Raw genomic sequence first — 15,750 nt, forward strand, 5'->3', positions numbered from 1 at the left:
GAAGAGGTCCCTGCAGGAGGAGGTACAAGGAAGGGATACTAGAAGAGTGCCCCACAGGAGGAGGTACAAGGAAGGGGTACTAGAAGAGTGCCCCACAGGAGGAGGTACAAGGAAGGGGTACTAGAAGAGTGCCCTGCAGGAGGAGATACAAGGAAGGGGTACTAGAAGAGTGCCCAGCAGGAAGAGGTACAAGGGAGGGGTACTAGAAGAGTGCCCTGCAGGAGGAGGTACAAGGAAGGGGTACTAGAAGAGTGCCCTGCAGGGGGAGGTACAAGAAGAAGGGGTACTAGAAGAGTGCCCTGCAGGAGGAGATACAAGGAAGGGGTACTAGAAGAGTGCCCAGCAGGAAGAGGTACAAGGGAGGGGTACTAGAAGAGTGCCCTGCAGGAGGAGGTACAAGGAAGGGGTACTAGAAGAGTGCCCCCCAGGAAGAGGTACAAGGGAGGGGTACTAGAAGAGTGCCCTGCAGGATGAGGAACAAGGAAGGGGTACTAGAAGAGTGCCCTGCAGGAGGAGGGACAAGAAGAAGGGGTACTAGAAGAATCCCCTGCAGGAGGAGGTACAAGGAAGGGGTACTAGAAGAGGTCCCTGCAGGAGGAGGTACAAGGAAGGGATACTAGAAGAGTGCCCCACAGGAGGAGGTACAAGGAAGGGGTACTAGAAGAGTGCCTCACAGGAGGAGGTACAAGGAAGGGGTACTAGAAGAGTACCCTGCAGGAGGAGGTACAAGGAAGGGGTACTAGAAGAGTGCCCCGCAGGAGGAGGTACAAGGAAGGGGTACTAGAAGAGTGCCCTGCAGGAGGAGGTACAAGGAAGGGGTACTAGAAGAGTGCCCCGCAGGAGGAGGTACAAGAAGAAGGGGTACTAGAAGAGTGCCCTGCAGGAGGAGATACAAGGAAGGGGTACTAGAAGAGTGCCCTGCAGGAGGAGGTACAAGGAAGGGGTACTAGAAGAGTGCCCCGCAGGAGGAGGTACAAGAAGAAGGGGTACTAGAAGAGTGCCCTGCAGGAGGAGATACAAGGAAGGGGTACTAGAAGAGTGCCCCGCAGGAGGAGGTACAAGAAGAAGGGGTACTAGAAGAGTGCCCTGCAGGAGGAGATACAAGGAAGGGGTACTAGAAGAGTGCCCTGCAGGAGGAGGTATGAGCAGAAGGGATAGAAGAGTGCCCTGCAGGAGGAGGTACAAGGAAGCGGTACTAGAAGAGTACTTCGCAGGAGGAGGTACAAGAAAGGGGTACTAGAAGAGGGCCCCTCAGGAGGAGGTACAAGGAGAACGGGTACTAGAAGAGTGCCCTGCAGGAAGAGGTACAAGGAAGGGGTACTAGAAGAGTGCCCTGCAGGAGGAGGTACAAGAAGAAGGGGTACTAGAAGAGTGCCCTGCAGGAGGAGGTACAAGGAAGGGGTACTAGAAGAGTGCCAAGCAGGAAGAGGTACAAGGAAGGGGTACTAGAAGAGTGCCCTGCAGGAGGAGGTACAAGGAAGGGGTACTAGAAGAGTGCCCTGCAGGAGGAGGTACAAGGAAGGGGTACTAGAAGAGTGCCCTGCAGGAAGAGGTACAAGGAAGGGGTACTAGAAGAGTGCCCTGCAGGAAGAGGTACAAGGTAGGGGTACTAGAAGAGTGCCCCACAGGATGAGGTACAAGGAAGGGGTACTAGAAGAGTGCCCTGCAGGAGGAGGTACAAGGAAGGGGTACTAGAAGAGTGCCCTGCAGGAGGAGGTACAAGGAAGGGGTACTAGAAGAATCCCCTGCAGGAGGAGGTACAAGGAAGGGGTACTAGAAGAGTGCCCAGCAGGAGGAGGTACAAGGAAGGGGTACTAGAAGAGTGCCCTGCAGGATGAGGAACAAGGAAGGGGTACTAGAAGAGTGCCCTGCAGGGGGAGGTACAAGAAGAAGGGGTACTAGAAGAGTGCCCTGCAGGAGGAGGTACAAGGAAGGGGTACTAGAAGAGTGCCCTGCAGGAGGAGGTACAAGGAAGGGGTACTAGAAGAGTACTTCGCAGGAGGAGGTACAAGAAAGGGGTACTAGAAGAGGGCCCCGCAGGAGGAGGTACAAGGAGAACGGGTACTAGAAGAGTGCCCTGCAGGAGGAGGTACAAGGAAGGGGTACTAGAAGAGTACCCTGCAGGAGGAGGTACCGGCAGAAGGAGTACTAGAAGAGTCTGTATAAGTGGAAGCCATCTAAGAAATGAGATCTCAGCTGCCCAGAAAGGACAAAGAACTGTGACCACCTCTTGTGCTGTTCTGGACATTTAAAGCATCTGCTTGTTTGAAGCTCCGGACAGTCACTGGATTCATTCATCCCAACATGGGGTGAGCTGGTGGATTGAAGGGGCTGAGATGGAGGGATGCTCTCTGTCACCCTGGGAGGGATGCTCTCTGTCACCCTGAAAGAGATGCTCTCTGTCACCCTGGGAGGGATGCTCTCTGTCACCCTGGGAAGGATGCTCTCTGTCACCCTGGGAAGGATGCTCTCTGTCACCCTGCGAGGGAGGCTCTCTGTCACCCTGGGAGGGATGCTCTCTGTCACCTTGCGAGGGAGGCTCTCTGTCACCCTGGGAGGGATGCTCTCTGTCACCCTGGGAGGGATGCTCTCTGTCACCTTGCGAGGGAGGCTCTCTGTCACCCTGGGAGGGATGCTCTCTGTCACCCTGGGAGGGATGCTCTCTGTCACCCTGGGAGGGATGTCCTGTATGTTCTCTGTCACCATCATCTAGTGCCCTTTACATGGAGCTACTTCTCTGGAAGCTTCTTGGCTGTAAACGAATCAACCTATCTGAGCAGATCATCACTGTTAAAGTGAAATGTACCGGGGACAACTGGGGCGCAATGACACGCCCTCATATGCAGCATTGCACCCTCACGATTTACGGTTCCTTTGCAGCCGGCCCGCTGGGTTGTAGGCTTTGCTATATGTAATGCACCCTTGAGCTTTAATAAACGTCTTCAAAAAAAAAAAAAAAAAAAAATCACTGTTAAAGTGACAGCGCATGACCACAATAAGGAGGTTTATACCTCTAATCCCACCCTAAACCATATTGGTGAGGAATTTGGTTGCCGTTCAGGGTGTCAAGATAATACAGTCATAAATCACATTTCATTTGCTGCCGGGCAGCAATTTGCGGACATTCATTTCGCACACTCTTTAATATATCCAAGGGTTATCAGTCATATTAAATTGTCACTAGTCTTCAAATGAAAGAGTTTTCTGTGGCAATCTCTATCTTTATCTGGGGTGACAAAAAAACAGTGAGCTGCCAATACCTATTCCAGATTCCTAGTTATATAGCTGTTCACCCTAACAATCGGTGACCACCTACATCAGGAGAAAAGTAACCGCATTAGAAGAGACATGTTTTCCAATTTCTTAGAAAAGGAGAAATTTGATTTCTTTCCAATTCTCTCAGGTGTTGTCTCTCATTAATCTTTCAATTTCTATCTAACTTTTAACACATTTTGCTCCTTGGTCTTCATATATTATTTACTGTCAGTTCAATTGCTTGGTGTAATGCATTCACCCAAATAGATACAATACATAAATAATTTGTAAATAGATGGGTTATTAACTTGTATATCACACTGTAAACGGTCACTGTACATTTCACAGTTTGTATATTGAGTTGGGCTCAAAGCATCAAGGGGGACAATGTAAATGATCCATGTCTGTATATTGTGTGCGGCTCTCAGAGTGCGTGGGGTCACTGTGCATTGACCCAGCCAGGAGATCATACGTGTTCCGCTCATACATTTAATAATGCACACAAAATATGAATATGTCACTTTCTTCTTCTGTTTTATTTCCCAAACAGTATCTCACCTTCAGGAGTTCCCACGCTGGCGCCTCAGACTTCTTTTCTATCTCCGTTATCAGGGCCTTGAGAGAGGTGATTTGATTGGACAGTTTGGTGATATTTGCATTTTCTATCAGGGTCATTTTCTTCTCCATCTCCTCCAGTCTTCTGTGCAGTGTTTGCTCATTTTCTTTCAGAAGCTGCTGCAGCTTTTCAAATTCAGATTCAATTTTATTCTTCTCAGTTCTTAGCTTGATCTGTCAGAAGCAAAGAAAAGCTGTTTAGATATTAAAAAGCTTTCTACAAGCCGTCCTTAGAGTCGGAGGCCAGGCGGAGGGTGGAGGGGTCGATAGATCCTTCAAAAATCAGACCACTAATGTGCTTTTCCTAATTTCTGAACTGCAGCCTCTTACCACCTTCCCTTCTACCATCGTCTGTCCTTCTAACATTCCTGCCCTCCCCCTTCCCTGAGGCACTTTATGAACTGTAGAGAGGTCAGAATTCGTAAAGCTGCAGAGAAGCTCGTTCCACGGAGCGAGTGCAAGGAAGAGAACCCACTGCAAGCAGGGACACTCGATCCATGGAGCGAGTGCAAGGAAGAGAACCCACTGCAGGCAGAGACGCTCGATCCATGGAGAGTGCAAGGAAGAGAACCCACTGCAGGCAGGGACGCTCGATCCATGGAGCGAGTGCAAGGAAGAGAACCCATTGCAAGCAGAGACGCTTGATCCATGGAGCGAGTGCAAGGAAGAGGACCCACTGCAGGCAGAGACGCTCGATCCATTGAGCGAGTGCAAGGAAGAGAACCCACTGCAGGCGGAGACAGTCAAAGACCCAGAGACGGGCTGAAGTCAAAGGATGATGTAAAAGAAGTGGTGCCATGAAGTTTCAGCCCATTTGGATGAAAGACATAAGATTTGGGGAGTGCGGGCTGCCCCTGTCCTGCCAGCACAATGGATGTGTTTGCCCAGAGGAGGCGCTGAGGTGGCGTCCTACAATGGCCCACATTCAGAGTGAAGGGGAATCACAGATGTGGGAATTTTACGTTCATAATCATTAATAATGTATGTGCATTTTGTTACAAAATGCAAAATTACCAGACAAATCAATGTTTCTGAAGGTAATTCAGGCATTTCTGTAAAAGATAAGTGATGAGATTGGTTAGACATCTTGTCCTATCCTCAGATATGAGGCTGTGTGTTATCAGGTGAGTTATTGTCACACCGTGGCTTAGAGCGGGAGCCTGTGTGTTATCAGGTGAGGTACGTCACACTGTGGCTCACTGCTGGAGCCTGTCTGTTATCAGGTGAGGTATGTCACACCGTGGCTTAGAGCGGGAGCCTGTGTGTTATCAGGTGAGGTTTGTCACACTGTGGCTTAGATCAGGAGCCTGTGTGTTATCAGGTGAGGCACACCTCTTCCCAGTAGGAATAGGAGGGTTTCAGCAGTGTAGAGAGGTGTGTTTCTCTTGTGTCACAAAAAATGACTGGAGTCAGACATTTTGTGGAGTCGGGTAGGTCTCCACTGCTGGTAGGGGGTTGTGCTACTGTATGTGTCACTAGTATACAGGTAGAGGGTTGTGCTCCTGTAATGTGACACCAGTCCTGGTAGTGTTGTGTTCTTGTATTGTGTCACTGGTACTGGCAGAGGGTTGCACTTCTTAGCTCTCTCCTTGGTAGAGGGTTGTGTCCTTGTATCACCAGTATTAATAAGGAATGTGTTCCTGTGTTGTGCAAAACTGTAATGTTATAGCTCCCTGAAGCCCAGAACAGAACCTGTTTGGTGCCCTGAAAAGGCGTGCCAAGCGTGCCCTCATAACAGAGATGACACTACTTCCCATGTCCTGAGATAGCACCTAAAGTGGCGGTGGCAGCATATCAAGTTTTGTAGGACATTTGGAATGACCAGACCTCTTTCCTGTGTCCGATGAGAGTACAGTCTACTGTACTGCTTTGGTGTGAGCCCCCAGACCCTTCCACTAACCTTCAGTGTGCATGTCCAGTACATGTAGGTACGGTGGATGTGCAGCACGTGTGGTAATAGGAATCTCCAGGCCCAACTCATGAGGTCGCACACTGTGGCGTATACACTGCAGACTTAACCTAAACCTCATGTCGCTAGGTACTCATACACACCCGATCATGATCAGACCTGCGCACAAGATGGATAATCGTCAAAGATGAATGGTAAATTACGGACAGTTATTTTTGTTAATGCTAACAATGCTTATGGTGATATATTTGCACAATTGATATGATCTTGAGTTCCCGCTGGGACATTGACAACGGACCACAATTCTATAGTGTGTGTAATGCTGTTATTATATCCTTGTACCCCATCAATGTTCTATGTATACCTGTATGAAAGATAATATGTACACTCACTATTGCCAAGGATCTATGTACAAACCTCTGAAAAAATCAATAAATAATAATAAAATTAAAAAAGTGGACTATTTATTGATGATTAATGAGACTGTTGCAGGGAAACCTTGCAACGAGGCTTGAGCAGAACAGAGAATGCCCAAGGTCAGTGGCTGATGCTCAGCTGTGCCCAAGTAATCTCTTGAATTAGAAATGTATTTGTTCTGAAGAAGGGACTGTACATGTCCTGAAACGTGTTAAGATTGATTAGGGGGCATTTGGTTAGGATGAACTATTTGTGGGATAAAACTCATCTACACAATGTTGGAGCTTCAATGCTCGCTTTATCACTTAGATGAGCTCTGTTGGATGATCTGTGGTTTGATGATGTATATACAATACTGTAGAATGATTACATTGCTAAAACCTTGGTTTAGGAAGGTGCTTACACCAGGCTTGCTCAGTCTGATGGGAGGATAGATAACTCCAGATCCATACGTACACACATCCACAGAGGTACACACTCATACAGATGCACACATTGATTTGCAGACTCACACACAAACCTTGTACAAACTCACAGATGGATATCTTCAGTCCATGTATGTACTGACTCGTAGACACACATTCATACATGTATACTAACACACAGATGCATATACAATCTCAAGGATGTATAACTCCAGACTTATTCACACATGTATTTGCACACTCACAAATGCCACTAGATCTTGTGATATACAAGCCCATAGGCAGGCATTCACGTATGTAGGTACAAACTCACAGCCAATAAATCCAGATTAAAGCATACACAACCTCAAACACGCATGCATAAAGATTAGGACATGTATTTGTATACTCTCGGGCTCAAAATCTAGAAATGAACATGCAGACACACACACATGCAGAATAAACAGACAGATATAGGGACGCGCAAACATGCATGTACTCCCAAAGATAACTCCAGGACCATCCATACATGAACACATATTTAGACACGTACACCTAAGCGTGAACATGCTCACGTACTCACAGACAGATATTGCCACACCACTGCACACATACTCTAACACGCACCATGTGAGTATGCAAGTACTACCTTAAGGTTAGAAGAGTAATACTTGATTTAATGTTTTTTTAGGACGAGCCCTTGTCCGATTTCGGCCCCAATATCCAGGTGCAATGACTCCGGTCGGTATATTTATTTGGTGGGGGACCATAACCCAGTCTGTAGGGTGACTCATCAGCCTCTGTGTGTCTTGAACTTTAAGAGGCCACACAAAGACATTGGCACAGACATATACAGAGACACAGCACTCACAGCAGCCACTCACCCTCATGGTTTTATATTGCTCCTCTTCCTTGAGTTTAGACTCCAGAAAATATACCTCCTCTTTCTTCAGGACAAGCAGCCACTCTTGAAGTTTCACCTGTAGGGATGAGAGTGCAACAAATAAAGATATGTAGAGTGTGGTCTTAATTACAAAAAAAGAGTCACTACAGTACCTGCCACACATGTCCAGACTGTACTTACCAGTCATGCATTAGTATTGCTAGCACCAGCCACACATATCGGGATTGTCAAGTCAGAGAATCTTATATAGCGCACATATCACCGGTAGGTCTGGTGGCGCATGCGGAGATTCCAGTGACTGAAGGTCATATCCAATTCCGTTATTTCTGATCAAGCAACCACGTTTTCAATTATTTGCGGAAACGCTGGTTATCCGCAATAGACAGAATATGAAACAGCAGCTTGTTCCAGAGATGAGGGGCGAGAAAAGAAAAAGATCGACCCCCATTGCGTACGGTGTGGACTCGTGGTGGGGTAAGAAGAGATTTTGAACTGGACCTTAGTGTTCTTTTTGGCTGATATCTTTTGAGTTTTGTTCGCTAAATAACCAGGCCCAGTGCCATAGATACTTCTATGAGTTAGGCACAAGATTTTAAAATGACCTCTGGAAGCCAGTGGAGAAACTTCAGACTAGGGACTGAGGGAGCTCTTGGAGGTAGATTTAGGATCAATGTGGCTGCAGTATTCTGCAAGATTTGCAGTTTAGAAAAGAGGTCTTCATTTAGGGAGGCTAATAAGGCATTCCCGTAATCCATGCGGCTTACAATTAAGCCCTGGACCAGTGGCTTCCTGGCTTCAATAGGTAGCCATTTAAAGATCTTACGTAGCTTCCGCAGGATTCCATACAAAGTACCCAGCACAAGATTGACATGATTTTTCATGGATAGCTTGTTGTCAGTCGTTATTCCAAGGTTGCAGACTGCTTGTTTTGGGGACGGGCATGGGCCCAATGCCAGAGGCCACCAGCTGCTAGACCAATACTCTTCGGCCCTGCCGAACAGAATAATCTCGGTTTTACTGCTGTTTAGCTGTAATTTGTTGTTGCCCATCCAGCTGTTAATGTGGGTCAGACAGTTTTTAAACCGGATCATTGTATCTTTAGGGTCAGGACCAAATATGATCAACAGCTGAGTGTCATCAGCATATGACACTATCTCGAATCCATAAAACCTGATTATCCTGGCCAGCGGTGTTACATAAAGATTAAAAAGCATAGGGCTCAGGATTGACCCCTGGGGAACTCCAATGCTTACTGGTCTGCTGCATGAGGCCAGGGAACCTAAATGCACAGTCGTAGAACGGTCCTTTAGATAGTTTTTAAACCAGTCCAGAGCTTTCCCTCAGACCCCCATCTCCCAGAGCCGTTGTTCTAAAATGTCATGGTAGATGGTGTCGAAGGCGGCTGACAGGTCCAAGGGAACCCCCATCTCCCAGAGCCGTGGTTCTAAAATGTCATGGGAGATGGTGTCGAAGGCGGCTGACAGGTCCAAGAGAACCAGCATAGCTGATTCTCTTTTATCCAAAGCCAGCTGTTGTTATCAACCATCTCTACTACTGCGGTTTCGGTGCTTTGCGCCGACCGGAATCCTGATTGCGATATGCCGAGAAGTCCAGGACTTTCCAAACGGATAGTAAGTTGTTTGTTTACCAAGGATTCAAGCGCCTTCCCGAAATAAGGCAGCAGCGAGATGGGACGGTAATTGCCTGGTTCCCTGGAATCTAGGGTGGGCTTCTTCAGGATAGGTCTGATGTGAGCTGTTTTCCATCTTCTCTGCACCATCGCTTGGTCTAATGACATATTAAAAATCTCTGTCAATTTTGTTATCGACCGGGGTGCTAATTGCATGAAAAATCGAGGGGAAAGAGGATCAGCTGGGGAGCCTGATTTGATCTTAGCAATAGCTTCTGACACCTGTTCGCAGGTCACAGTTTTAAATTCAACCAGCAGAGGCAACAATGGTTGGCTCTTCGCAGCTGAGTGCACATCAATATTGTTGGCATTGTCCTGGGGGAAAGATCAATAAATAGCTTTAACCTTTTCGTCAAAAAAGGAGGATACTCTATCGACCCATTCTTGTGTGGGGGGGAAGGGTGCGCTGGTTGGCCTGAGGAGTGGTAAACTCCTTCAGAATTTTATATAGCTCTTTGCTGGAATTAGCAGCATTATTAATCCTCTCTGTTAAATAAGACTTTTTAGCCTGTTTAATATTATTTAAATAGGTACGGTGGATTTATTTATATTTGGTTCGATCTATAGTAGTTTTGGTTTTCCTCCAGTGCCGTTCGGCAGTTCTACTGGACAATCTCTCGGTTTTTAATGCAAATGTAAACCATGGAGATACTTTGCCTTTAGTCTTGACCCTTGACATGGGTGCTACTGTGTTCAAAGCAAAAGTTATGGCCTCTTCAAAGGCCATTGTTGCTTGATCTACATTATCTGTATGTAGTAAGGCTTACGCATTAAAGTGGGTAGAAAAGGATGTAGGGGTGACTTTTCGCCAGGGCTAATTAAGGCACAGTTATTATCCTGGCTAGTTATTGGAGCATCCAAATGAGAGCCACATTTTAGCAGATGATAATCCGACCAAAGTAGAAGTAGGGGTTGCTCAACTGTGAGTTTAGTGGAGTTGGTGAACAGTAAATCCAAGGTATGTCTGTCCTGACCTACTACCAATTGCTCCAGTCCTAATGTCTGTAGTGAAGTTACCAATTGGTCGGTATCGAAGTCCTGTGATAAATCCGCATGATAATTAAAATCTCCTATGAGAATGAAATTATTTGCGCCTAGAACATAAGGCGCAATGAGTTCCAGTAGAAGGTTTACAAAATTAGCTTTTTTTGGCCTGGGGGTCTGTAAACTATAGCCCCTGTCCATATTACAGATGACTGGATCATAATTTTAAAAATAAGTATTTCTGCTTTGTGAGCACCAGCCCCAAGTATCACAGACAATGATGTCCCTTTTTAGGTCTCTCTGAGCCAACGCGCATGCGTTGCTCTGCGAGAGTTAAGTAAGGGGCTTTCAAAAGTGCTCCCAAAGGCTGCAGGCGGATGAGGTACAGTGCATGTGCGCCTGGCGCGCGCACCATTTGTCAGCCTGCAACCTCTGTGAGCACTTTCGCTGCCGCTTTGAAGTTCATCAAAGAGGCCGCGAAAGTGCTCACCATTTGCCACCCCATCCCTTATCCCACTTCCTGCTTGTTACTCTTGCCTCTCATCTGCTCTTTTTCTACGTTTTTCTATCCCCTCTGAGCCTCTTTTCAATTTTTTCTCTTGCCTTTCGTTTGCTTTTTCGCCCTTCTGCATCTCTGCTTTCCTGTGTACACAAATTACTCGATCCACGGATTCAAGATTTGCAGACTGTTACTTTTGTAGATTACATTGGACTGCAGAGTCTACTCGTACTGTGGACTGTGTTTAAAGTTATGGCTAGGAGTAACCAAAGGACGTGCAAAAACACCCACAAACTTGAAATCATGCTAGTAGTCTAATCTATTGTGTGCACAGTTTTACATCCTGCAAAGCACATAACTACTGGTTCACGAAAGTGATATGCTTTGTTGGGATTGAACACCTCCCCTATGTCATTGGGTGTAGTGGATGGGATTTCTCCATGGGGAACAATTTGTGCACGTTGCCAAAGTTTCTCATTCCGAGGAGTATGAATGGAAAACTGCGATCATAGATGCGCTTGCGTACTCTTGGGTTGTTGTTTTTTTGTGTGAATCAAAAAAATACTGGAAAGCTGTACTGTTCCTATTGATAAAATGTTTAGTGTTTTTTTACATTTACAAACTTTTAATAAACGGGTCCCTCTTTGCTTCTACCTTCAGTATAAACGGCAAATGCTACACTGGATTTAGGAATGTATGTATGTATGTGTATGTCCATGGATTTGTTAACATGATGTTAGAGAAAATATTGCTAATCTGTGGCTGCTGCTACTTAGTTGTGAAATCTTTACTGCTTTGAATTGCCGGTTCGATACAAATGCGTATTTGGGATGTTTTCAGCCTATCATGTTAACTTCTGAATGGTGGCTACAAAGCCCCCACAGCGCGGGGGATGGGGGCTCCAAGCGCTAGAAGCCCTCTCAGCACGGCACCCAGGCCTGAGAGCTTGAGTGCGTCCAGAGGGGGGCCTCTCAAAGTATTTTGCAGGGGGGGGGCCACCCTCAAGTTTCATTACGCCACAGCTACAAACTGCTCTATAGTGCAGATCATGACCATGCCAAATTGTACATAGTAGGTTGAAACACCAGCGCCACAGTCCGCGCTACAGTAAAATGTCAGTGCTTCAAGGGGGTCCTGCTAAAACTGCATTTCGGATTAGCATTCGTTTCTCTTATTTACGCTTCCTTTTAATGTCCGATTTGTTTTGCTTAAACAGTTTAGTTAGTATTTAGTTAGACTGTGTAACATAGCGCTTGAAAGGCTGCGCCCCTCACACTGACCTGTGTGAGTATTTACTGACCCAAGGGGAAAGGGACAGCTCTGCTGCGGTGACATCTACCTGCCTCTCCCACACAGTCTCTGCCCATCTCTCTCTCCCCCTCTCTAGCTGTTCATCTCTCTTATTCACCCTGTTTCCCGCTCGCTCTCTCATACTCCCTCTCTTTCGGTCACTCGTTCTCTCTTTCACATAGTCTTGCTCCTGCGCTACATGTGTGTCTCTCTTCCTCTCATTTTTCTTCTCTTCTGCTTTCTCTATTCTCTCTTTAACTCTTGTCTACTTTCTCGTTCTCACCCCTCTCTTCATTGCTATTTCTCATTCTTTCTTTTTTTCACTCACTCTCTCTCCCTCCCTCCGGCCCTTCCCCTCTCCCTCCCTCCATCCCTTCCTCTCTCCCTTCTTTCCTACTCCCTCCGTCTCTCCCTCCCTCTGTGTCCCTACCTCTCTCACTCTCTCCTTCCCTTCTCCTCTACATCTCTTTCTCTCTCCCTCACTTCTCGCTTCTATCATTCAACTGCCTCGGATCATGTGTTACATTTGTATAAGGTGAAAGCAAGCACAAGTTGCAGTAAAGCGTGCCTTCTCCAGTGATTGAGATATTATAAGAGGTTCCCACATTCCCTCTTCTCGTTTGATTAAACTGCAGGTACTGAATGTATCAATGAGATGTGGGATCCCTTCATGTTAAATTGCATCTCTTTCCAAACTTCCTAACACCTCTGGCAAAACATCTTTAAGGTCCCAGAGACGAGACCTATTGGCTATGCCAATGCTTGTTTGTACCGGTTCTTGCCTAGAAGGATCAGAATCCCTGGTCCATGGAAACAAGCTTCCTCACTGGCACTTACTGCGACTGGACATTGAGCACACTTTATGCCCAAAGCATGGAAACAGATAGACTTGACACTAAAGAAGAAAGTTTGTCCTAGAGACATTATCAAAAATTCCAAAACAACACAGAACCAAGTGAAAATATCTAAGCTACCACATTTTATAAACACAATAACTGTGTATGGAGCCTGACACAGCCACACTCCAACTAGTCGACAACACCCTCCTCCTTAACTACAAGAATGACCCCTGACCCCCTGGTTCTCTCTGCAGCCTTCGACACAGGCGACCAGCTGGCCCTGATCAACGCACAGAAAACACGATGGAATTCAAAGACACTGTCTTGAAATGGATCACATCCAACCTCACCAGCTGACACCAGTTCATGCAAATAGGTTGTATACAATCACAAGCATTCCCCGTCTCCTGCAGAGTACTTCAGGGCTCCTTCCTTCCTCTAATCATCTTTAACCTCTCCAAGGGATCTCTCAGATCCATCCTTACAGACAGCAGCATCAAGATCCATCAATATGCAGATGATACTCAACTCTACCAAAATATTTTCATCAACAACATCCTGCAATCTTGTCAACTAATTTACTAAAGTTAAACCCCACAAACTGAATACTTCCTGTATGCCAACAGTTAAAAAAAACAAGCATTTACAATGCAATAGGTCTCAATGTTTAGAGCTATTAGTATTGTAAATGATATACTTTTTTATAATGTTGTTCTTTTCTAAAAAGTATACAGTATATATTAATAATTATGCACCATCAGAATTTAGATAAATTAGTGCCTGATAAGTGAATATATTGCTGATGTTTTAAAGATTCATAAAGAGTCAGAGGCGGTTGCTCGACCTGGGCAAATGAGATGACGTCACAGGGGCAGACAAACGAGGGAAGAAGAGGAGACTAACAGACTCCCCTGCCGCAGGCCCACAATCAAGAGTGGCAGTAGACAGGCAGCAAAGCAACACGCACACAAAAACACTGTGGATTTCAGAATGGGATATATCCAGGGCCACTGGAATTATGCGTTCCGCGGCCACGTCATTTTTCCGCATAATTATGAATTTCCGCATTTGCCACATAATACATCATCTACTGTATAATCTGCAGATTTTAACACAAAAATTGTTTCTAGCTCAAACAGTTCAAAAGTTACTAAAAACGCTGCGACATGGGTTTGTGCACAGTGGAAAGCCCCTTGCAAAGGTTAACCAGTCCTCTTTCTGTTCCTTTTTTCATGATTTGGTTGTTAAACGTGTACTAATGAGAGGAAATCTCAGTATTTCCAGGTGTGAAAACTACAAAAAAATGAAGTACTAGTATAAGAAAATGTGCCCCATTATGCTGCATAATTTGCCTTTACTTGCTGCAAAATGTAGTAAACCCTGCTGCATAATTTGGTGCTTCCCTGCCACATAATTCCAGGGGCCCTGGATATATCCAATAGGAATCCAGACAGACATTCATCTAGTGTATGTCCTGTGATCTACTACGTCCCCACCTCTGTCTTTCTCTGGATCCCATCCTCAGTCTGGAGCAGGCGATATGGCAGTACAGCCGTGTAGGGATAGAAAGGCAAATCCACATTTAGCGGCCATATTTGCTGTGTGTCTAGGAGAATGTAAGTATGTGTCAGCATGCATGTCGGCCTAGGTCTGTGGGTGTGTATCTGTCTATTGGTTACCGTGATATTTTCTGACACATTTTGCCAGCATGGTGACCACCCCTGGAATAATAACACTGGCATATTGTGATCATCCATGTCAGTTGTGTTTTAGAACAACAATAACAACAAATATTGTCTGGCATAAATATAATTTTAAAAAATATTACTTCACCGAGTGTAGATTTTATATTACGAACTTCAAAGAAGTTATTTTTTGTAAACACTACTTAGGGAATTCTACTTTGTCAGATGATATTCTGATACCATACCTCCATGGCAGAGTGATGGCCATTTTATGAATTGTGGTGCACGTCCCTAAAATACTAATGATCGTTCTTGGCATAATGGTGGTTAGACCTGGCATAATAGTTTCTTTCCAGCTCTGGCATAAAGGTGGCCCTGTACATTGCAGGCATTCTGCACTTACTGTATGCATTCTTGTCACTTTAGTGGTCATCTCTGTCATAGTAATGGCAATCACATGCATAATATTTAGCCCTGCTGTCATTATGGCGACTACCACTGACAAAGTGCCTTGGTCTCAAGTTGAACCTCACTGTGGAAATCAAAAATAGGCCACCACCAGACTGAAGTTTATTGTGTCCCAATTTGCAGAAGGGACCGGGCATGACAGTTTCTGCTGTAAGTTTCCTATTGGAGAAGGAACGTATCTGATTTGCATGTGTCTGATCTCTGCCTGACAGCGGGACAAAAAAACACAATGGACGGGAATGTGGCCCCTCAAAAGTGCCAGATGCTGAGATCAACGTACACACAATGAGGAACAAGAGGTACAAGGTTACAGGGATGCAAAGTGGACATGGAGAGAAGTAAGGGAGCAGTACAGGAATGTGCATACACAGAGAAACTAGGACACTGGGAGACAAGGGAACACACGAAGAAATCGAAGGGAAACAGACGCTCAATCCTGCTAAACGATACTGCAGAAGAAGAAAACGGCATGTATCAGCGAAAACTCACACTTCAGCAATCCGACAGAGACACACAGTCATAGCAACGGCAGATATGCGTTTCAATAAAATACAAAGTACGGTAACTTAACAACAAAACAAAACAAGGAAGTCACTGTTACTCACGAGCCCAGCATTATTTTGTAGCAGCCTCACCGGAAGTCAGGCAAAGTCGCCTGTGACGGGGGCGGGGCTGCGTCCGGACCGGAAGAGAAGGCGGAGTGAAAGCATCTTGCGACGCCAGAAGGAGAGCAGAGTCCCTCAGAATTGACCTGGTAAGTTGAAAAGGGCTGGGGGGGGGGGGGACTCGGT

General features: G+C 45.9%; 1 protein-coding gene across 1 annotated transcript in view; it reads right to left on the minus strand.

Moving 5' to 3' along the window:
- Window positions 1-15,750, minus strand: part of LOC144754171 (E3 ubiquitin-protein ligase TRIM39-like) — an 89,683-nt gene that overhangs the window by 59,966 nt on the left and 13,967 nt on the right. Inside the window, exons 2-3 of the mRNA XM_078641751.1 lie at window positions 7,485-7,580; window positions 3,814-4,044 (exon numbers count right to left, since the gene is read on the minus strand). Coding sequence (XP_078497877.1) covers window positions 3,814-4,044; window positions 7,485-7,580 — 327 coding nt within the window. The remainder of the gene's footprint in view (window positions 1-3,813; window positions 4,045-7,484; window positions 7,581-15,750) is intronic.

The sequence above is a fragment of the Lissotriton helveticus genome, chromosome 5_1, assembly GCF_964261635.1.
Source record: "Lissotriton helveticus chromosome 5_1, aLisHel1.1, whole genome shotgun sequence".
NCBI lineage: Eukaryota > Metazoa > Chordata > Amphibia > Caudata > Salamandridae > Lissotriton > Lissotriton helveticus.